General features: G+C 38.3%; 1 protein-coding gene across 1 annotated transcript in view; it reads right to left on the minus strand.

Annotated features, from left to right (window-relative positions):
• Window positions 1–24222, minus strand: part of DNAH2 (dynein axonemal heavy chain 2) — a 511463-nt gene that overhangs the window by 271908 nt on the left and 215333 nt on the right. The window contains 9 exon segments of the mRNA XM_033923769.1: window positions 5193–5411; window positions 6502–6627; window positions 14349–14501; window positions 14693–14820; window positions 15009–15189; window positions 19992–20181; window positions 20263–20366; window positions 22973–23161; window positions 23353–23463. Of these exon segments, the coding sequence (XP_033779660.1) occupies window positions 5193–5411; window positions 6502–6627; window positions 14349–14501; window positions 14693–14820; window positions 15009–15189; window positions 19992–20181; window positions 20263–20366; window positions 22973–23161; window positions 23353–23463 (1401 nt within the window).

A 24222-nucleotide genomic window follows, 5' to 3' on the forward strand; every position in this document is an offset into this window, starting at 1 on the left:
AATTTTTGTTTTGCTTTCCCGAAGCCATTATCCACCTCTACCTCACTTTTCAGAGTGAAATTTGAATTTTTTCTGGCTATGATCTCTGTCAAATAGCTTGTCTTCACAGAGCAACTCCACTACCCAGCCATTTAGTTCCGCTCCAAAGCCACGCCCCCCCATATTATTTCTGTAGATATTTCCTCTGTAATATTATTTTGAAAATATTCATCCATTTTTAATTGAAATTCTTCACAAAATTTTGGATATGCAAGCAATGCATTATTAAATCTCCATACAGGCCTACCATTATCCGGGTCATTAAAATTTAAAGAAATCCACACTCCTCCATGATCTGATAAAATTATTGGTTCTATAGAGGCTTGTGTAACATCTTGTATTAGCCCATCAGAAACAAGAATATAATCAATTCTAGAAAAAGATTTATGAACATGTGAATAAAATGAAAAATTTCGATCATTAAAATGAAGAATTCTCCATATATCTTTTAAATTGCAAGAATTTATAAAATTATCCAACCCTAAAGATTTTAAAATTTTACTAGGTTTTTTATCCAATAAAGGATCCACAACAGCATTAAAATCTCCTGCTACTATCAAATTATTAGCAGCCAGTGGTAAAATTATTGGTTGTAGAGTTTTAAAAGAACAAGATGGACAAAAATTTTTAAATTCATTTATTGGACCAAATGTTCCAGATCATATAAAAAGAAGTTTAGAAGAACCTATATCTTTAAAAGAAATAGAATCAGCATTGAAATCTCTTAGAGTTGGATCCGCTCCGGGTGGTGATGGTTATACGGTTGAATTTTATAAATCATTTCAAAACATTATTTTACCATATCTATTAAAATTGTATCAATATCAAATGAATAATGGAAATATATCAGGTACTATGGCTGATTCATTAATTATTGTCTTACCAAAACCAAACAAAGATCCTACCTTGGTTTCAAATTACAGGCCTATTTCCTTATTAAATGTAGATGGTAAATTAATTTCTAAGTACTAGCAATAAGATTGGCAAAAGCTCTTCCTTTCATTATTGATGTACATCAAACAGGATTTATTGCTAAAAGACACTCATCACATAACACCAGATTAGCATTTCACTCTTTAAATTTAGCAAAAAATATGAATGATCCAACTTTTATGCTATCTTTGGATGCAGAAAAAGCATTTGATAGAGTAGAATGGAAATTTATGTATCAATCTCTAGAATGGTTTGGAATAGGACCCGGTTTTATTAAAATGATTCAGACATTGTATAGCTCTCCTGGTGCAAGATTATATATAAATAACAATTTATCAGATAAATTTAATTTGCAAAGGGGAGTTAGACAAGGATGTCCTTTGTCTCCCTTACTTTTTGATATTGTTCTAGAACCCTTGTTAATTGCAATTAATCAAACTAAGGAGATAAGGGGAATCCCATTTTCTTACTGGGAATATAAACTTTCTGCATATGCAGATGATATCTTATTATATTTGAGAGAACCGGGGATTACTATTCCAAATTTACTTAATCTTCTAGAGGAATTTGGAAAATTCTCTGGATATAAAATTAATTGGAGTAAATCAGAAATTCTTCCAATTAATGTTCACTGCACCAAAGGATTATTTGATTCATATTCATTTATTTGGAAAGAGGAAGGATTAAAATATTTAGGAATTATGATCAAAAATACAATTGATGATACAGTCAAAGAAAATGAAAAACTTTTATTGAAAAAAATTACAGAAATGTGTGAACAATGGAATCCTTTATATCTTTCATGGTGGGGAAGAATTCAAACAATTAAAATGATGATATTGCCTGTAGTTTGTTATCAAATGAGTATGATACCAATATTTTTTCAGGGGTCCTTTTATAAAAAATTAAACAATATTATTACAAAATTTGTTTGGTTTGGGAAAAGACCCAGAATTGCTTTAGTATCTTTACAAAGACCAATTATGGAGGGAGGAGTAAATTTTCCAAATTTTTATAGGTACCATCAAGCCTATATTCTAAGACAGGGTATGTATTGGATCCTCCCAGATCTCATGGAGAATGTACCAGATTGGCTATATTTAGAATGGCGGCTCCTGTTCCCATTACATTTAGATCATTTAATTAGTATAACAATGCCCAGAAGATACAAAGAAAACAGAATATTATTAGACACTTGGAAAACATTAAGATATATAAATAACCTATCACCAGATCCAATTTGTAAATCACTAAATCAATCTATTTGGGTAAACTCCAGGATCAAAATTGGAGGATTTAAGATCGTCTGGAAACAATGGATAAGTGCAGGTATACGAACATTAAATGATGTCATTTCAGAAGGTTCACTGCTTAGTTTTTCACAATTGCAAAATAAATTTGGCTTAAATAAATCACAATATTTTAAATGGATGCAATTGAAGCAGGCCATTCAGGTAGGGTTCCCTGAATGGAAAAATCTTAATACTCAATATAGTCTGCAGGTTTTATGTTTCCAGGCGGATTTCTTGGGTCACCAAGCCACAAAATGGTACAAATTGATATATGGATTTTTAAATAAAAAAAAGAAAACTGGTCTTAGGGATATTTGGAGTATTGAGATTGGACAGACAATTTCTGCGTCTCAATGGCCACGATTTTGGTCCTGGAGATTAAGATCTACAAAGTCAGCATCTATGAGTCAAACATGGATGTTTTTATTACATAGAGTGTTATGGACCCCTACGCGCTTGCAAAAGATAGATAATACTAGATCCAATAGATGCTGGCATTGTAAAATAGAAATAGGGACGTTAGATCATCTAATTTTTTTTTTGTCCCTGTGTAAATGCCTTTTGGAATATGATTTGGCCCCAAATTAACAAATTACTAGAAAATCATGTAGGACTCTCATATGACACTGTATTATTTGGAACTGCAATGAGAACTCAGAGTCCGATCTCAGTAAACAATAATAAACTACTATTAATATTGACAGGAGTCGCCATGCAACAAATAACTCAGAATTGGAAAGACTATACCAAATTAAATTATACGTTCTGGTGGAACTCTGTCTGTCATATATACAAAATGGAAAAAGTAATAGCATTACAACACGGGAACATTCATAATTTCAATAAAATTTGGCAACCATTGACTAATTATTCTAATGATTAGATTTCTTAGCACAATTATAATACTTATATAGAAAAGGGGAGGGACATGTATAATTTTTAGAATCATTAATTGGAAAAAGGGGAGGGATGTATAACTTTTGATTATATATAATATATACTATTTATAAATTAAGTTGTATTAATGATAGATACAATGATATATAGTAATTAATTATATCACTTGAATTTCAAACATTGTAAAAATTGAAAAATTCAATAAATAAAATTTAAAAAAAAAAAAAAAAATGTTTTAAAGAATAAGTTATAAACATAGGTTCATTTAGGTACAAGCAAAAAAGATTAAATAATATGATACAGGTTTTTAGGCCAATGATTGGAGCTAGGAGCTGATAAGCTACGCTTAATTTCCCAGTCTCTGAGGCCTTTTCCTGTGTAGTGCACTTCTCCTATTGAGTGGATTTTGCTATTTATAGTTGATATTCAATTTTTTATAATCATAAATATCCTCATCTATTAAAAAAAAGCTTTGACAAATAAAGAGGCCTTTAATCTTTTTTTAGATTGCTGCTTATTGTTCACCATCCTTAACGGTCCAGCCAAGTTCCACATTTTCACTCCTGCAACCAAAATAGCCCTATCTCTGGTATCTGCATATTTAATCTGGTGTAATCTGTCTACTGATAAATGCATCGCCACTTCAGATCTCAATGAACGTGGTGGACGATACTGTGTCTTAACTTGAGACAAATATCATGGTATTCCATGATGGACTGCGAGTTACAGTAAACATACATAAATATTATAAAATGCAAAGTAAAATTATGCAAATAAACACATCTAACTAAAACCAAATCATTCTAATAAAAAAAATTAGACCAACTATTCAGCTGTGCGTAGGCTCCATCTCTGAGGCCTTTTCCTGTGTAATGCACTTCTCCTATTGAGTGGATTTTGCTATTTATAGTTGATATTGTACTTCATACCACTCGGGATTATATTTATATAAAAAATTGAACACAGAATGTGTGATTTTATTTGTTTGATTGTTTAGTATGTTTTATGCTGATCTTATAATTTATGTTTAGAACATAAGAACATGCCCAGCACATCACGTGACTCCCTTTGGCACTAATTCTAAGTTATGCATACAACTTTCTAAGTGCTGTCTACAAAGTGGTGCATGTAAATTCTACTGCACGACTCTCAAAAGGGGGCATGGCAGAGGAGAAGCACGGGCAGATCATGGGTGTTCCTAAAAGTTAGGCATACTGTTATAGAATATGCCCAATCTGTAGACAACTTGGGGTACAGGTATTTAGGCCTGGTTTTCACTAGACTAAACGGGGGCACTTAAATTTTAGTCATACTGATCAACTTCAGTCTCTCAGCTTTTTGATTCATGTGAAGCTATGAAACATCTAATACTTCTTTTGAAATGATTCACTTCCCAATGTTTTTCCACTTCCCATTTCCTGTCCATTTTATTAATTTTACTTCGATGTATTTTAAATATCCTTGCCCTCCCCTACTCCCCCTCCATCTCATGTACGTTAATCCGAATCCGTCTAGTATTTTTTTAAATATATGATAAAATATTGCTTTTATTTACTTATTTTAACTGTCCCTTTTAACCTTTTTATATTGTACACCTTCTAGACATTTATTTTGATAGACAGTATATCAAAAATAAAGAAACTTGAAACTTGGTGCTAAGTGTTATTCTTTTATAGAATCGCTAAGCGCTATTCTGATCAGTGACAATATTTTAGGCACCAAATATAGAATTTGGGGGAAACTGGATTAAAATCAGTGCTGTAGCGGCAAAGCACAAAAAAAGAATTTGTAGGGGCAGATGAAAAGCTGACTGTGGCACAGTGAAAATACACTGGAATGCTGAACTACTGCACATGCTTGGAGAGGCATTGAAATTATCCTGGAAAACTGGAAATGTTTGTTAGTGCCACACAGGTCAGACATCAACCATGTGTGCCTTCAGACAACAGCACTTGTACCGGCTGGCCTGTAGAGCATGCTCTGCTTCTGGTGAACTGGTCTGTGGCCCATAGTTCCAAATCTAGCACTCACCTTTACAAAGTTGTAGGTAGTGTCTCCACTCTTGTATAAGGAGGAGAGTGCAGCTTGCAACGTACGCCAGGTCACTGTCTTGCCACTTCCCGTCTTCCCCACAATCATGGTGGAGTGGCGAGAGCTCTTTGTTTCAAATAACTGGATGACTTTGGTTATGGTGAAAGGGATCGTCTGAAGACTAACTTCTTTCAGCTCCAGCTCAATCTGCTCCCGCAACTGCAGGGAAAGACAAGAGAGGATACTATTTTATTTGGCATGTCAATGAGAGCAAAAAGTCAGATTTCTTCAAAAAACAATAAGCTTCTACTTATTCTGACTGGAATTGCCATTCAACAGATTACATTCAGAGTAGATTAAATTACAGTTTTTGGTGGAGTTCTGTGGGTCATATTTATAAAATGGAAAGAACATTAGCCACACAGTGAGGATATTTTGGTAAATTTTGAGATGTTTGGGGACCATTAACAGACTTTTGTAATGAGTAGTAAACATTTTCCCTTCATAAGATAATTGAAATGAGGGGATAGGGATGGGTGGGAGGGATGATTTATATATATATATATATATATCATTTTTTTTTCCAAATTCTTTATTCATTTTCCCATCTTACATCAAGTACACAATATTACATCAGTGAAAACTTGTGTACATCACTTGAATTTCTTTCTAATATCATCTTAAATACTTAATTTTTTATACCCTTCCCACCCACTCTTCCCACAAATATTTCAATCAAAGTATCTTGTAAATATTATATTCTTATCTCTTGATTAAACCTTTAATAGAACTTTTTACCATCCCCCCTACCCCCCATGTATCAATGTACTTTCATTGGAAAATGGTGTCTAATCATTGCAATAATTTGTCAATGGCCCCCAAATCTTTTTAAAGTTATAATACCCTTTGTGTATGGCAATTGTTTTTTGATATATTAATAGAATGTATATTGTATAATATAATATAATATAAATGAATATTTTTCATGTGACAGGGATGGGAGGGGAGGTTAACTTTCATGAATGTCAGTTGATGATAATAATAGTAATACAAGTGATGTTTTTTCAATTCAAATGTTATTTCTTGTTACACTTGATGTAAGTTGTAAAATGAATAAAAATTATTAAAAAAAAGAACAGAAAAAACACAATTGCCGGAAATAGCTACTATGATCCAGACATTTTTCCAATGAACAAGCAGGTGTAGATAGTTACTGAGATAGGCTACTGCAATAGAAAAGAGTATGACATGACAGAGGACTCTAACTGATCTATAACGAGGAGGAAAGGAAGTTCCTAGGTTACTGCACCTTTCCGTAATCAATGGTAGGTGTATCGATGCCTGGGAAAAGATCTTGAACGATGGCATTGAACAGTGGGAGATCTATGGAGGTCAGCTTGGCAACGTTCATGTCCTTCATAGCCATCAAAAGGACCTGCAGAAAAGAAGGAAAGTTTATACAGAGGAGCAATGAAGTAAACAGAGCTAGATATTGTTCCCAAGAGCATGGGGAGTGATCAACAGCTAAAACTCACTATAACCATACAGTTCAATGATGTTAGGATGAAGCCAAGCTGGACTTAGTTTCCTTAAACTCAAAAATCTTCTAGAAAAGTTTTCTGAGTCTGTGCAGAATTTCCCACACTATTGTCCAGTCAGCCACTGCCAGGTTTTGTTTTTTTAAAATCTGAGACAGTAGTCAGCTGTTATTTAGTTTCTGTTTATTAGTCAAGAGATATCAAGAATAATCTCATTTATTCTCAACAGTTTTCACTAAAGCAGCAATGACCTAGTTTTGACAGAGCTACTTTTCAAGATACCAGACGCAAAACCAGGCTTTTAAAACTGTTCTAGCTACACCAGAAAGATGTCAATAATGGATGCCAATGCTCCATCTAAGGCAGGGGTTCTTAACCTAGGGTCCATGGGTGGATTTCAGGGGGTTCATGAGGGTCAGATAAAAATTAACATTTATATTCACTATATAGCCAGGTACTGTTGATTTTTCTTGCAGATAATGAGAGAGTAGATGTAGTAGTAGTTGCAATGGCAGTGGAAAACGTAGTAGTAGATCTGTTTTAATTTGCACAAGAGGATTGTATTTCATTATTATAATGTGGCCATTACTTTTTACATAAAAAGGAGTGTTCTTTTAGACTGTTTACTTTAGTTTAATAATACTTTGTGTATGTCATATGTATGAGACAATCAAATTTTGATAAATAAAGTACATTATATTCATTGCATGCAAAGTTTGTGTTTATGTGAATATTTCTGGGGAAGGGGGTCCATAGCTTTCATCAGATTCTTAAAGGGGTCATGACTCAAAAAAAGATTAAGAATCACTGCTCTAAGGGTTGGCCGGGGGTGTGCAAAGCTTTTTTCATGTGAGCGACAAGTTCTAAAAAAGGTTTTCGTGTGAGCAAGAAGTTCTGAAAAGTTGGATAGCTCTAGATCTAATAGATGCTGGCATTGTCATCTTGAAATTGGGACTTTAGATTGTTTGTTATTCTTCTGTCCATTGATTTTGTTTTTTTGGAAATCAATATGGGGTCAAATAAACTGTTTATTGGAAAATCCGGTGGCATTATCGTATGATACTGTACTGTTTGGTATGTCAATGAGAGCTAAGAGCCAAATATCCTCTAACAATAATAAGCTTCTACTTATTATGACAGGGGTTGCCATACAACAGATTATGAATAATTGGAAGAATTGGAGTAGATTGAATTATAGTTTCTGGTGGAATTCTTTGTGTCATATATATAAAATGGAAAGGGTAATAGCCACACAGCAGGGGTATTTAAAATTTCATGGATGTTTGGGAGCCTTTAACAAATTATTGTAACGAATGAATACTATTTTCCCCCTTAAATCTGCATGTCTAAGGGTGGGGGGGGGGGGGTAGGTAGATTTTGGTCTTTGTATAAATGAAAGGATTGTAAGGATGGGGACTATAATATGTTTTTATATGTTCAAAGATTATTGTTGATTAAGGAGGAGGGGAAAATAAATTCTAAATTGAGTTTTTGCAGATTATTATTAATAATAATAATAACTTTATTTTTGTATACCGCCATACTCAAGGAGTTCTAGGCGGTTCACATTTGTTTATCAAAAAAAATTACAAGTGGTTTAAAACAATTGAACACTATTAGAAGCAAGCAATAAATTACAAGTGGTTCGAAACAATTGAACAATATTAGGAGCAAGGAAGTAGTTGAAGTTAGAGAGAGAGGGGGGAGTGTAGGTCAGGGGGGGGTTGGAGGTCGGTAGGTTGGGAAAAGAGAGGTGGAAGGGGGCAGGAGGAGATTGTTGTTCATTGGAGAGGGGTGTTAGGTGTCTTGTCCATGGAATAGATGAGTTTTGAGAGATTGTATTTAAGTTAAAAATGTTGTATTTAAGTTAAAAATGTTTTTATTTGCTTATACACTTATTGTAAGTTATAAAAATGAATAAAGAATTTAAAAAAAGAAGTTCTGAAAACCAACAATTTTCCAGATTTCTAAGTATTTTTATGAGCAACCAGATTCTAAGAGGGAGGTTGTAGAGGATCTGCATTAAAGATAGTTTTCACAGCAACCTGTGAACTACTATCTGCCTCTTCCTTACCACCCTCCCCAAAGTCCACCCACCCCTAGGCTCAAATTACTCTTATACTACTTCTAAATTACCCTTCACACTTCTCAAGCTGATCTTAACAAGGACAATCTGCACAAACCTGAAATACCTAACCCCCGAATCCTCTCACCAGATCTGGAAACTCATCCTTTTCCCCACATTTGGAGCGATTTGTGCAACAATAGATTCACAGCCGTGCTGTCCTGTTGGTAAGATCCCAGATGCAGCTTTGACAAGCAAAACAGGGACTCCTTGTTCAGCTTGCGTGTGGAGTGGGACCAGCAGAAAGTTGAACATTGCTGGATCCTTGCTGAAGCTAAGTCTCCCTTTCCGTTTTTTGCTTTAACACACAGTGCTGTGGGAGTTGTGATTAATAGCACATGTTAAACCTGAATGATCTTCTGGGACTAGACCTTGTGAGTGTAAACCATCTGGGACTGTGCTTTCAGAGTATAATTTGCATTAAATTGAACACAGTAAACTGAGTGAGTAGAACCTATTTTGGAGGTTTTTTAGACCCATGAAGCTCCTTAACTGAGGTCTTTTTTTCTCCAAAAAATTCATTCTGTTGGAGGTGCTCCTCGGTGGGAGAGAATATTACTCTAGCACTGTTCTAGTCTGGACATTTTTCACTCTGATGGTTCTTTATACCAGTCAGACCGGGATAAGTGTCTAGCATATGTTTTTGTGATATATATATGAGTGATTTCAATTACCCCAACATTGACTGGTTAAATGTTACATCAGGGAGTGCTAGGGAGGTAACATCCTTAGATGTCATAAATGACTGCTTCTTGGAGCAACTGGTCCGGGAACCGACAAGAGAGGGTGCTATTTTAGATTTGGTCCTTAATGGAATTTAAGACATTGTACAGGTTCACTGGGAAACAGTGATTATAACGTGATCAAATTTGAGCTGATACTGGGAGTAACGTCGCAAAAGAAATCTATTGAAGGGTCCTTTAATTTTCGAAAGGGCGACTATGATAAAATGAGGAAAATGGTTAAAAAGAAGCTAAAAGGATCAGTCGCAAAGGTTAGGACTGTAAACCAGGCGTGGATGTTATTTAAAAATATCGTCGTGGAAGCCCAGATCAGATGTATTCCATGTATCAGCAAAGGTGGAAAGAAGAGGAAATGAGAACCAGCGTGGTTAAAAGGTGAAGTGAAAGAGGCTATTAGAGCCAAAAAAAACATCCTTTAAAGAATGGAAAAAGGATCTGAATGAAGAAAACAAGAAGAAACACAAGCACTGGCAAGTTAGATGAAAAGCATTGATAAAGTCAGTTAAAAAAGAATATGAAGAGAAACTTCAATTACCCCAACATTGACTGGTTAAATGTTACATCAGGGAGTAAGAGGCAAAAACTCATTGCAATTTTTTTTTGGTACATCAGAAGCAGAAAACCTGTGAGAGAATCTGTGGGACCGTTAGATGATCAAGGAGCACAAGGCCATAGTGGAAAGACTGAATGAATTCTTTGCTTCGGTCTTTACGGAAGAAGATATAAGAGATCTAACTGAACCGGAAATGGTTTTCAATAATAATAATAATAATAAATGTATTCTTTTATACTGCCATTACCAAGAGTTCTAGGCGGTTTACACCATAAGAAACTGAACAATCAGTGAAATACATTCATATCATGAAAATAAAATCTTACAAAAAGTTAAAAATGTGGAGGAACAAAGAAACCTCGGTGAATCTGGAAGATGTACTAAGCCAAATCAATAAGTTAAAAAGTAATACCGGATGGCATATATCCCAAGGTACTAAAAGAACTCAAACATGAAATTGCTGACCTGCCGTTAGTGACCTGTAACCTGTCGCTAAAATCATCTGTAGTACCTGAAGATTGGAGGGTGGCCAATGTTACACCGATTTTTTTAAAAAGGGCTCCAGGGGAGATCCGGGAAATTACAGACTGGTAAGTCTTACTTCAGTTCTGGGCAAAATGGTAGAAACGATTATAAAAAATAAAATTGTGGAACATGTAGACAAACATGATTAAATGAGATGGAGTCAGCACAGGTTCAGCCGAGGGAGATCTTGCTTCACCAATTTGCTTGACTTCTTTGAAGGTGTGAATAAATATGTGGATTAAGGTGAGCCAGTTGATATAGAGTATGTAGATTTTCAGAAAGCTTTGGATAAAGTTCCTCACGAGAGGCTCCTGAGAAAATTAAAGTGTCATGAGATAGGTGGCAAAGCTAAGTTGTGGATTAGGAATAAGTTGTGGTTATCGGATAGAAAACAGAGGGTAGGGTAAAATGATCATTTTTCTCAATGGAGAAGAGTAAACATTGGAGTGCTGCAGAGGCCTATACTGGGACTGGTGCTATTTAACTTATTTATAAATGATCTGGAAATTGGAACGACGAGTGAGGTGATTAAATTTGCAGATGACACTAAACTGTTCAAAGTTGTTAAAACACATTCAGATTGTGAAAAATTGCAGGCAGACCTTAGGAAATTGGAGGACTGGATATCCAAGTGGCAAATGAAATTTAATGTGGACAAATGCAAAGTGATGCACATTGGGAAGAATAACCTGAATCACAGTTACTGGATGCTAGGGTCCACCTTGGGGGATTAGTCCCCAAGAAAAGGATCTGGGTGTCATCGTAGCCAATATGATGAAACCTTCTGCCCAATGTGTAGCGGTGGCCAAAAGAGCAAACAGGATGCTAGGAATTATTAAAAAAGGGATGGTTAACAAGACTAAGAATGTTATAATGCCCATGTATCGCTCCATGGGTGCGACCTCATCTGGAGTATTGCGTTCAATTCTGGTCTCCTTATCTAAAGAAAGATATAGTGTTGCTAGTAAAGGTTCAAAGAAGAGCAACCAAGATGGTAAAGGGGATGGAATTCCTCTCATATGAGGAAAGACTAAAATGGTTAGGGCTCTTCAGCTTGGAAAAGAGACAGCTGAGGGGAGATATGATTGAAGTCTACAAAATCCTGAGTAGAGTAGAATGGGTACAAGTGGATTGATTTTTCACTCTGTCAAAAATTACAAAGACTAGGGGGACACTCGATGAAATTACAGGGAAATACTTTTAAAACCAATAGGAGGAAATTTTTTTCACTCAGAGAATAATTAAGCTCTGAAATGCATTGTCAGAGGTTGTGGTAAGAGCGGATAGCGCAGCTGGTTTTACGAAAGGTTTGGACAAGTTCCTGGAGGAAACGTCCATAGTCTGTTATTGAGAAAGACATAGGGGAAACCACTGCTTGCCATGGATTGGTAGCATGGAATATTGCTACACCTTGGGTTTTGGCCAGGAACCAGTGACCTGGATTGGCCACCGTGAGAACGGGCTACTGTGCTTGATGGACCATTGGTCTGACCCAGTAAGGCTATTCTTATGTTCTTAACCATGTAAAATCTGTGAGCGATGCTCCTCGAATGCATGAATGATTGTTCACGAGCTCCGCTTAGAGGGAACATAGATGGACACACATGATCAGTGTGTCTGCTGTATAAATTAACAACTGTGCCAGCTGTGCTCACATCTCCTATGGCAAGAAAGATACTGGAGCTCAAACAATAGTTTTTTTGGGTGGAAAAAAAGAGCAAAACTGCAGAGTAGATCCTGCTAACTTAGTGACAGTTGAAAATAAACAGAACCACATCAAGAAGCAGCATAAAAGTTTGTATTAATCTCCACGGCAAAGATCATGTTAATAAGCCTTCTGCTTACACAGATCATCCAGTTCTGAGAATGAAACTTCTTTGTGTTTTATTAAATATTCCATCGATGGCTCTGCCACCATAGTGCAATCAATTGCGAATAAGAGGATTTCCCTTGGATTTGAATATTTTTACTGCTGTAATTATCTGTTGCTTATGTTTGACTTATTCTTGCTGTCTGTATACCACTGTGAGTGAATTCCTTCAAAAGATGGTAAGTCTCTGATCAGCAAGCTAATCTCTGCTCCAACTGGCTCTGCCAGAGACATGTTAAGAGTGTGAGGCCAACCTGGGATCAAATAAATTGTTTATTGGAAAACCATGTAGCGTTATCTTATGATACTGTGATATTTGGAATGTATATGAGAAAAAAAGAGTCAGATATCATCGTGTAATAATAAACTTTTAATGATCATGACTGGAGTTGCCATCCAACATATTACTAATAATTGGAAAGATCATAGTAGGCTGAATTTTAATTTTTGGTGGAATTCATTATGTCACATATATAGAATGGAAAGATCAATAGCGATACAAAATGGAAATTATAATAATTTTATTAAAATTTGGGAGCCATTAATGTCTTTTTGTCTTGATTAAATGCCATTTTTCTATTAGTTATACACCATATAGTATTGGGAGGGGGGAGGGATACAAATATAGGTTTCTTATTATGAATGAAGAGCTTTGAGGGAGGGTGGGGAGAGGGTTACATTTGTATGTTTAGATTATAATGATAAGATATGCAAGTGCTCTGATTAATTGTGTTTATTATGATTGTTGTACACTAGTTGAAAGTTTTAAAAATGAATAAAGATTAAAAAAAAAAAAAGTGCGAGGCCATATGACAACAGTTTCAAATGAAGACAGTTAGTGTTTCAATGGAACCTGGATTCTCATCTCCTACTGTCCAGAATATAATTAACTCCAACAATCTCCACATTTTAGTGGTGCAGTGAAGTATATGATTTTCACTTGTCTTCACCTTTAAGCAAGCACTGCTGCCATTTTAAACAAGAAGCTTTGATTTGTTGTGTGATACAAAAGTGCTGATTAGCAGGGGTTTATTTCTTGTTGCTTTCCAGTGCAGTCACTGCCCCTGACACAGCCTGTGGGCGAAACATGGCCGTGTCAGGTCATTGATATCATGGCCATGTCGGGCATCAGCTTTTAATCACTGGAGCGTGACATGTGAATAAAGCCTACTTTTAGCACGTTATTTATGTATTTTTATCTGAATAACAAAAACAGAGTACTTAGCATAAACAGGCCTCAAACTCATTACACAGATGGGAAGGGCCAAAGCCAATCAGAGATACATATTGATAAGAACATCAGTTGCACTCCCCCATGCAGAAAAAGAAAAACACAACCCCTCATGCTCACCTCATCCCCTTCTCAGCTCTAAAATATAAAGACCCCCCTCCAATAAGGCCCCCAAAGGGAGACCATACAAGGTTAAATCGCTTTAATAATGCCTACTTTTAATCTCATCGGCTAGCTTTCTGTTTGTCTTCCGCTTTACCTGAAAGAAGAGGCCTGACTGTGACTTTTCTGCCCAGCCATTTTGGAGGGTTAAGCAGCCTCAAAGTAAGTTAAAAACGCCAATGAGAGCAAGCTGAAGTGCAACTCCAGCTGCTGTAGACAGATGATATACTGAGGCATAATGGGACAGAGAATGAGATTTCATGGGTCTACCACATCAATTGCTGGCTACCAAAGTTAGCTTATTGCTTTCATTATGAACTATTGACTGCTGCCTGTTTAGATCATACAGAGGTCATGAGATCCTGTTAGAACCAATAGGATTACTGTTAACAAGTCTTAGGCTCTCTACCTCCTCATCCGTGAGGTTGGGCTGCACACGGCGCTTCTTTCCAGCATAACGCAGAAGGGAAGTGAGTGCCCGCAAGCCAAAATCATAGTGGTCTTGCTTGGAAAGCTGCTGAACAGCCAGGGAATACAGGGTATAAACTTTCTTAGCTAGGAGCTGCAGGCAAAGAGAAACATAAGAGAGGATTCAGTTTACAGCAGGCAGAACAGGGGGCACTGTGGGTCATGGAGAAAATGGCATAGTTGTGTTACAAGCTTGCATAACCATTACTCCATACATCCTGCAACTTCAGATGAATGATGCCAAACACAACCAAGCACACAACACATACATTTCCTTCCCTGTACCTTGCAATTGTTAAAGCCTTCACCAAAGAGGATGATTTCAGCAATGAGAGTGGAATCAGGAACAACCATCGAGATGGGGCGGAACATGGATTTTAGGTTATCTGGTAGCTCTGTACGCCCAGCATAACCTGTCAAGCCATAGAAAGAAACAGTGTCAATATCTATTTTCTCCCTCCCAGCCCCCCCCATCCTCCTTCTCCTTGGGCAGAAAAATCAGCCCTCATCACTTTAAGCAACTCATCTCTCCTTTTATGATTATTGTATTAATATAAATTTCTGATCCATAGGCTGGCATGATCGAATACAAGAAGAGTACCAGGATTCATGGTGATGAAGATGCCACAGGACCATACAAGTTGGATCTCCCGGCCCTCAAAGATGAAGCGGGTCAGATTAGCCGAGAGGGCAGAAAGAATGGACAGGATCTGCTGGGCCACCACTGACAGCACCTCAATGTTAATGCGGTTGAATTCATCAAAGCAGCCCCAGGCTCCAGTCTGGAAGGAGAGAAAGCAGGGAAAATGACCTTACAGTAAGTACAGTAGTTCACTATTCACATCTGTTGGTGACATCATCCCACATTCACTTCCAGAGCTTTCCAGGAGATTCCTCAGCAGATGCTAGGAAGCACACACAGCAATTTATGAGCAACTTGCACAACTATAGCATGTCCTGTTTTGAGATATTTCTATAACAGAGGTGGATGGATTTGGTTTAGTTTAGTACAATTGGTCATACTACCTCAGAGCAGTTTACTTTTTTTTTTTTTTATAAATCTTTATTGATTTTCCATTCAAAAACAGTGCTTTTAAAGTATACATACAACTGGATTCAAGAAAGCACTACATTTGATCAAATAAGTACTACAATATATTTCCTCCCCCCAACCTAAATCAGACGTAAATTATTTATTCATTTTGATCCTTTTAAAAAGTGAAATCATCAAAGAAAACATTTTACACATTAATCAACACTTAATATCCTACCAAGACTTGAACAGAGTAATATCCCTCCTCCCTCCCCCATATTAACAAACAAATTATCCATTGGTTCTCAAAACTTATAATAAGTACCTTATAACAAATATATTAATATATTAATCATTTATGATCATTTAGAAACTGTTTTCAGAACCCCAAAAAATATCCTCCCCACCTTTCAAACCCTCAGGACAGATAAAAATTCATTTAAAACCTATATTCCCACCCTCCCCTTCCCCTACCTCAGAGCAGTTTACAATAATTAAGAATCGTAAAGGATATATTAGGGGATATATGTAATATGATGAGATATATTTGTTGTGCATTAATGTATATAATAAAATGAAAAAAGAGTTTGAGGAAGAAAGGGTGGGGGGGAGGGATAGGTTAAAGTATGATTAATTGTATTATGGAAGAGGGATGTCTAAGTATGTATATGTTTGGATAGATTATTTTATTGATATGGGAAGGGATGGGAGGTGGGTGGGGGGGAATTAAAACATGTATAATAATATTGTGTAAGAATGTCAAGTGAGTTATGTGAATTAATTGTAATAATATTGTACACTTGTTGAGAGAAATAAAAAGGAATAAAGATTAAAAAAAAAAAAAAAAAAGAATCGTAAAGGAAAAAGAGTGAAGAGCTGAGGGCAACCAACAGCCAAGGCAGGACCCAGAGTTAAGAAGCTGTCAACCCCAATAAGCCAGGGAAAACAGTAGGCCTTAAGGCTTGCTATGAATTGAGGTAAAGACTTTCCAAAGTAATGGTGCTAGAACATAAAATGCAGTGTTGCCTGTAGCCTTGTGATATGCTTTTGCGGGAGGAAGGATTGCTAATGGATTGTCAGCTCGGGAACGAAGAATGTGGGAAGAAACATGTGGGGTAAGAGTATTAAAGGGAATGGCCAGCTGGCTGGTTTTCAGAACTCTGAGTCTTAAACTTCATTCTAGATGATATTGGAAATAGTGGGGTTTAAAAAAAATTTATTTAGGTATTTATATACCACCTATCAATAATAATAATCTAGGTGGTTTATAATCAGATAATCAAGCATTTTCCCTATTTTTCCCTGTGGGCTCACACGCTCAGTGAGTTTAAGATCCTACAAAAGTCATATAACTGTATATTTGCATGCTCTGGAATTTTCTATGAGTAATGCTTATAAAGAATGTTACAGTAATCAAGATTAGATATAATGAATTCATGAAGTAACACTTTGTCAATTAGTGGTTTAAAGGACAAAATTCACCAGAAGGCACAAAATACATATTTAATAATTGAGAATATATAACCGGAGAAGGTCAAAATGACCCCATGTAGTCATGGAAAAGTCTGAAGTGGTAATGATGTACCCGTAATATTTGGCGCTTTAATGGCATGACAGTGTGCTCTGTTAACTGCATAGCAGTACATTTATCAAGGTTAAGTTTGAAGTAGTGTGAATTTACTTAAGTTATCGGCCTTTGCGGATGATATCTTAGTACATCTTACAGATCCTTTGCTCTCCTTGACGGCCTTATTGGACTTGATCAAAGAATATGATGACTATGCAGGGTTCTGCTTAAATTTGGACAAATTGGAGGCGTTAGTATCTTCTGCGGCGGTTCAGGCCCTCTGGGGGAATGGGTTTCCGTTGACATGGGAGCCGGGGCAGTTTGTATATTTGGGGACTTTGATGACCATGCAGGTACCCCAAATGTATCGTCTTAATGTGGATAAGCTTCAGCAACAGACGGAGCTCTTGCTGGATACGTGGAGGGCATTGCCCCTTTCTCTGATGGGGCACATTTGCATGGTTAAGATGTTCATCTTTCCCAAATGGCTGTATGTTTCTGCTTGCTGAAGAAAGATTTACATTTTTTATAAAGGGGTTACTCGTTTCTGTTGGGTGGCCAAGAAACCAAAATTGCAGGTGTCTCATTTGCTGGGGAATTGGCATTGGGGGGCGAGAGGGGGGGGGTTAGGATTACAGGATGTGCGGGTCTATAATTCTGCATGTTTGCTTCGCCATTTGGGAGATTGGGTGAATCAGATGGAACGTGAGTTTTTTGCTCCCTATGATGTGTTTGTGTTACTACATAGCCCCCGGAGGGCATTGCCCTCTTTTATCTGACCAAGTGTATTATTTAGCACATTGCAAGCAGCTTGGCGTTGGCTTGTGCACGCCCTGGGAGGGGATCCAATGGTCTCTAATCTCTTGCCCTTGCGGGGTAATCTGGCCTTTCCTCCGGGTAGGGAATCCAGGGAGTAGCTGTCTTGGGGAGCGAGAGGAGTCACAAGTTTAGAACATATTTTGGGGGATGATGGGGAGCTGTTGACCCGTGCAGATTTGCTAGCTAAGGTGGGGGAGACCTGGGGAGCGCAGTTCGCGTGTCATCAAGTGGAGCACTATGTGGGATCCCTCGACAGAGCACAATTGTGATTGAATTTGGGGCCAGGCTGCGGGAGTTGTTTGATCGGGAAGAGGGGTGTCTCTCTCGGTGACTAGCATTCATGCTAGTTTACAAGAGTTACAACCAGCCAAGGACTACCAGAACATCCAGGGTAAATGGGAAGGGGAATTGCAGATTAATTTGGGACATTGGGATGTAGCCTGTACCTTGCGGACAACACCTGGGATGACCCCATGTGCTTGGTTGTGGGAAACGTATTATAGGGTGACCTTACACGCCTATTATACTCGTACATAGTTGTATTACAGTGGGGGGGGGGGGGGTCTCTCTACACCACTGTGTCATAAATGTGGGACGGGGAGACACACTTTGGGACATGCCTTTTGGTCCTGCCCCATTATCCAGCACTTCTGGAGGCGTATAATTTCTTACATGTCATGGTTAATTGGGAGAGCCTTGCGCAGTACCCTGGCCCACTTTGTCTTGGATTTGCCAGAGACTTTTGGTCATTTGCCTAGAGGGCATCGGGCTCTGTGTAGGAAGATGAGCTTACTAGCCAGGAAATGTATTCTTCAGTGCTGGACGGCCCCTGACCCTCCGGTGTTTTAGCATTGGTGGAACCAGTTGCATCAGTTGGCCATCTGGGAGGCGCGAGATACCAGAGGAGCTAGGAAGCGAAAGATGTTGTTCTTGAATATCTGGGAGCCATATCTGCAAGCCTTGCATACAAAGGGCCGCAGTGTGGTTTTAAGATGGGTGTCCTAATCTGGCGCTTAGTTAGTTGGGCTGGGTGAGTACTGGTGGGGCGGGGTGGAGAGTACTATTGGGGGGGAGGGGAGGTGCGGGGTATTGAAAGGTTCTGGCACTTAGTTACGGATGGGATCAGTGGGCATAGGTGGGGGGGAAGGGGTGGTGTGGCATCTTCGGGGCTCATAAGAGTCCAGGGCCTCGGAGTGCCTTTCCGCCTAATTAATCTCGCTCGCCCTATGTAGAGTAGGATGGGGGGAGGGGGGAGTTTGGTTGCTGTTACTTTTCTTCTGTACATGCTTTCTATTTTATTGTATATGATGCATCCTTGTTTGTACTGTGCACCCTTGGGGTGCCCTGGCATTGTCTTTGTTGTTGTTTGCATCAATAAAAATTGTTTGAACCTAAAAAAAAAAGGTAGGGATGGAGAGATATATCCACTGTGATCTTTTATTTAAATTCTGGAGATGTACAACTGACTCAACACAGCTAGTGCTTCAGCACCTATATGGTTCCTTCTTTAGGATTCTACACACAAACAAATATATTTGACGTAAGTATAAAAATAATAAGTGCATATGAGAAGGTGCATCCAGATAAGTACACACATTAAAAAAAAAATAAAAATAAAATAAAATATATATATATATGAACAAGGAGTACAACAAAGAAATAACCCTCCCCACCCAACCTCCCCCCTACCCTGGATGTGTGTAGAAATTTACAAAAAGTAAAGATAAGAGACAATTATGATGAAGTGATAAAAGATGTCAATGGGCCCCACACCAATTTAAATATATTACTATGCTCCAACATATCAGCATTTATCTTCTCGTATCTATAGCATATGCATAAATTTTAAAGCTGATTGATGCTGGCTGAATATTGGGCCTCTTGTTTTTCAGAAATGTGTTGAAATTCCCGAGGTGTACGATTGGCTGAAGCTCTTCTGATTTCTTTGGAATGAGGAAATACTTTGAGTGGGAATGGTTCTATCATATTTCCTTGAAGAAGAAGAATCTTGTGGAAAGCTCTGGAAAAGAATGTCTGACTCTGCACCATCAGAATATCTCACTCAGCACCATCAGGATAGCATCTCCCAGTTGTATGACGGGTGAACTGCTTGCCCTCAGAAAAAGAGGATGGAGCTCATTTCATCAGAATAGAAAACTATCTACCTGGGCTAGACCAGAGTACATCCGCCCCATCGATTTATAATCCAGCCCCTCGGAGCAATTCACCACTATCACATACATCCCCAGGGCCTTCCCAAGATCTTTCACAGTCTCTGTCTTGCCAGTGCCAGCGGGTCCCTTGGGCGAGCCTCCTCGATGTAGGTGCAAAGCTGTAGTTAGGGTCATGTAGCACCTGTGCAGAGATGGGAAAGTCAGCTTCCAGTTGAAGGAAGGAAATAGCTGGGTCACAGTGGAAGGGACAATCATATTATACCTGTCGGTGAGGGGGGTGATAACAAGGCGTCCCGAGTTCCCCAAGTACTCATAACCATATTGAAACTGGGTGTTAGTCTGGCGGATAATGCAGTCATCGACATCCTGCAGAGAAAAAGGAAAAAGTAGAGCGAGGCAACAATTACAGACATTGAGTTTACTTCAGTTTATTGGTTTGACCTTTCAGAACTTACCAAAGCAGTTCACAAGGCAAAAGTATAAAAACAACTAAATCTAAAAATAATGGGGGGTCATATTCAGCTGGCGGTGGTCAGACTTTTGTTAAATACTTAATGCCAATGGCCAAACAGTACCTTTATATTCATTGCCAGGCCTATTTGCAATAGCATACAAATGGGGGTCGGGGGGCAAGGGGGGGTGTCCGCCCTGGGTGCAGCCCATAAGGGGGTGTTCTGAGGGCCAGAGTCTTCTCTTTCCGGTAGCGGCAGTGCAGCCACAGCGTTCACAATTCACTGTTCTGCCAGCATTGAGCCTTTCTCTCTGCCTTCACAGAAACAGGAAGTAGCAGAGAGGAAGGCCCGATGTCAGCAAGAACAGTGAGTTCTGAATGCTGCGTTGCTGACTGGGGGTGGCAAAGAGAGAGAAGGAGGGAGGGGGAGAGAAATACTGCATCCGATTGGATAGAGAGAGGGAGGGAGAAGGAAGACTAGGGAAGGGAGAGGAGAGGAAAGAGAGATGCCAGACCATGGGGAAGGAATGGAGAAAAGGAGATACCAGGCCATGGAAAGGGAGGTAAGGGAATGAGACAGACATGTCAGACCAGGGAGAAAGGAGAGAGGAAGAGAAAGGAAAGAGAGGGAATACCAGAGCATGGAGGGGGAGGGGGAGATGGAAGGGAAAGAGAGAAGAGAGATGCCAGGGCATGGGGGGAAGGAAGGAAAGAAGACTGAAATGCCAGACCATTGGGGAGGAAAAGGAAGGAAAGGAAATGCCAGAGCATGGAGGGAGAGGGAGAGATGGAAGGAGAAGAGAGGACATAGATCCCGAATCATAAGGGAAGGGAAGCATATGTCAGGCCATGGAGTTGGGGTAGGAAGGAGGGAAGGAAAGGAGAAGAGAGAGATGCCAGAGCATGGGGGAGGGAGTGGAGACAGAAAGAGAAAAACTGAAGGGACAGAAAAAGAGGGTGGATACTGGATGGAATGGAAAATGAAGAGAAGATGGGGATAGCAGAAACCAGAGATGACAAAGGGTAGAAAAAAGATTTTTTGTTGTTGTTGTTGCTTTAAAATAAAGTAGTATTGTAGCTGTATTGATTAACATCTATAAATAGAAAGTGGAAATAAGTTAACGTTTTACTGGATTAATTTTAATACTTTTTACTTTTATTAATTTTAACAGGGGTCGCCATACAGCAAATTACTCAGAACTGGAAGGATTACACTAAATTGAATTACACTTTTTGGTGGAATTCAATTTGTCATATATATAAAATGGAAAAAGTATTGGCATTACAACAAGGTTATATTAAAAAATTTATAATAGTAATATAGGGTTAGGGTGGGAAATATAGATATTAATATGAAAGAAAAATGGAAAAACAACTAATAGGGGAAAGGGATGAATATCTATGATATGAATTTGTACATACATATATATTTTATTATACATTTTATAATATGTGATTCATGTATTGAAAGAATGAAAATTCTATAAATAAAAAGTTAAAAAAAAAAAAAAAAAAAAAAAAATTTAATAAAATATGGGGACCATTGACAAATTATTCTACTGATCAGATATAATAACACATGTATAGAACATATAGAAGGGGTAGGGAGGGAAAACTATTGTAATATTAATATGATATAAAATTCTGATAAAGGGTTTATTTAATTCACATTGTAAGAACATTTAATAATAATTTCAAGTGTTTTTTCATAATTGAATGTATTACATGTATTTCACTTGATGTAAGAATTTAAAAAAAGAATAAAAAATATTAAAAAAAAAAAAAAAATACTTTTTACCAACTTTTGGAGAACAAAATCCCCTTCATCAGGCAGTGGTGTACTCAAGGAGGGGGCAGAGGGGGAGGTGATCCACCCCAGGTGGAGCTCCTAGGGGGTGCTCCTCCAATCCGTGTGTGTGTGCGGGAGGTGGGTAATTAAAAAATTATTGGCCCTGGGTGTCACATACCCTATGTATGCCACTGCCTATTTGGATACTAGTACTGAATATCCAAGCACAAGATGGCCACCAGGAGTTACTCAAGTACCACCAATATTTGACGGCAGGATCTAGTAAACTTAGGGCAGCCATTTTTGCTGTCTTAATTTATCCAAATAGTTATCTGGGCTCCGCTACTGAATATTGGTGGTGTCTGGCTCCACTGTGATCACATAGCACTATGACCCATTGAAAATACGGATATGACCCAATCAGCACAACCAGGTAAGAGCCTCTCTTCCCCGATTAGGTAGTGTTGAGCATCAGACCCAACATAATTACAATTCATGGTACAGAGAAAAGCCAGCCTGTCTTAACGTCTCACTTACTGCAGTCTCTGCTGCTCATACATCTCTGATCTCTAAGCACATCATTGGAGTTACACTGTATAATTTATCTTCATTCCAGCATGTTAGAAGCAGTTTTAGCTACGGATGACATTCTGAGATCCTCCAGGAACTTCCCACAGATCTACATTAGACATAGCAAAGGACAATATCTCCTGTGGAAAAGTCTGGCCCTACCTTGTCCCAATACAGACGGAGTTGACTCAGCCACTCAAATGCAGAGACGTCCAAGCAGCTGCTCTTCAGTATTTTGTCCAGTACGTCACGTGCGTGCACTTCTACAGTCACCAGTGCCACGATCTTCAGTCGCAGGATTTTGGTTAGATTACCCCGAATGGATTCCGAGTATTTATTTAACATGGAGACCTGAGAGAGAAGAAGACAGGCTATTAACAACATGCTCGGTATGCTTTTGGATACACACAACCCATGTCTGCCGGTGCTCAAAAATCCTTTTAGCTAGAATCTGGTTATCCTGGGAAGAAGGAAGACCCAGAGCAGATGGTAGTGAGAACCAGAATGCATCTAGCAAACCTCAATCTTACCAGAGAACTCACCTGCTTCTTTTTCATGATTTTGAGAACTTTTTTGTCACTGCGGTCCTTGGCAATAATCAGGGACTTGGTGACATCTGTAGTCCACTGGATCTGGCTGGAAGTGATCAGCATCTGAAAGAGCCATGAGGAATAGCAATGAGAGGGGGACAGGAAGACAAGGAGCAAACAGACAATGGGTTAAAAATCATAATCTATTGATAACAGATATACGAAAGTAAGAATTGCCATACTGGCACAGACCAAAGGTCCATCAAGCCTAGTATCCTGTTTTCAACCTCTATGCAGAAGTAATCATGAGGAAGCTGGATTTAGATGATTCGAGTGTTGGGGTAAAAATAGATGGAAGAACCATCAGCAATCTGAGTTACATAGATGATACTACCCTGCTGGCAGAGAGTGATAAGGACCTCAATAAGTTGATCCTGAAGCTGAAAGAAGAAAGCAAGAAGATAGAACTTTACCTGAACATCAAGACCAAAATCATGACTACTGCCAACAAGAAAGTCCACATAAAGATCAACATTGAAAAAAAAGAAGTGGTTGATAGCTTTGTTTTCTTTGGGTCGCTGATTGATTGCAGTGGTGATTCGAGAGCAGAGATCAAGCGTCAATTAGCACGGGGGCATGCTGCCATGGTTAGCATGGACCAAATATGGAAGTGCAAGGACGTCTCAATCACTATCAAACAGAGATTGATCACTGCTATTGTGTTCCAAATAACGACATATGGTGCGAGACATGGACACTCACGAAAGCAGATACAATATAAGATAAATTGATGCCTTCAAGCTGTGGTGCTGGAGAAGACTTCTATGAATCCCATGCACAGCTAGGATCACCAACAAAGATGTTTTGGTCAGTGGTAAAAGA

Source organism: Geotrypetes seraphini, chromosome 16 (genome assembly GCF_902459505.1).
Source record: "Geotrypetes seraphini chromosome 16, aGeoSer1.1, whole genome shotgun sequence".
NCBI classification, from domain to species: Eukaryota; Metazoa; Chordata; class Amphibia; order Gymnophiona; family Dermophiidae; genus Geotrypetes; species Geotrypetes seraphini.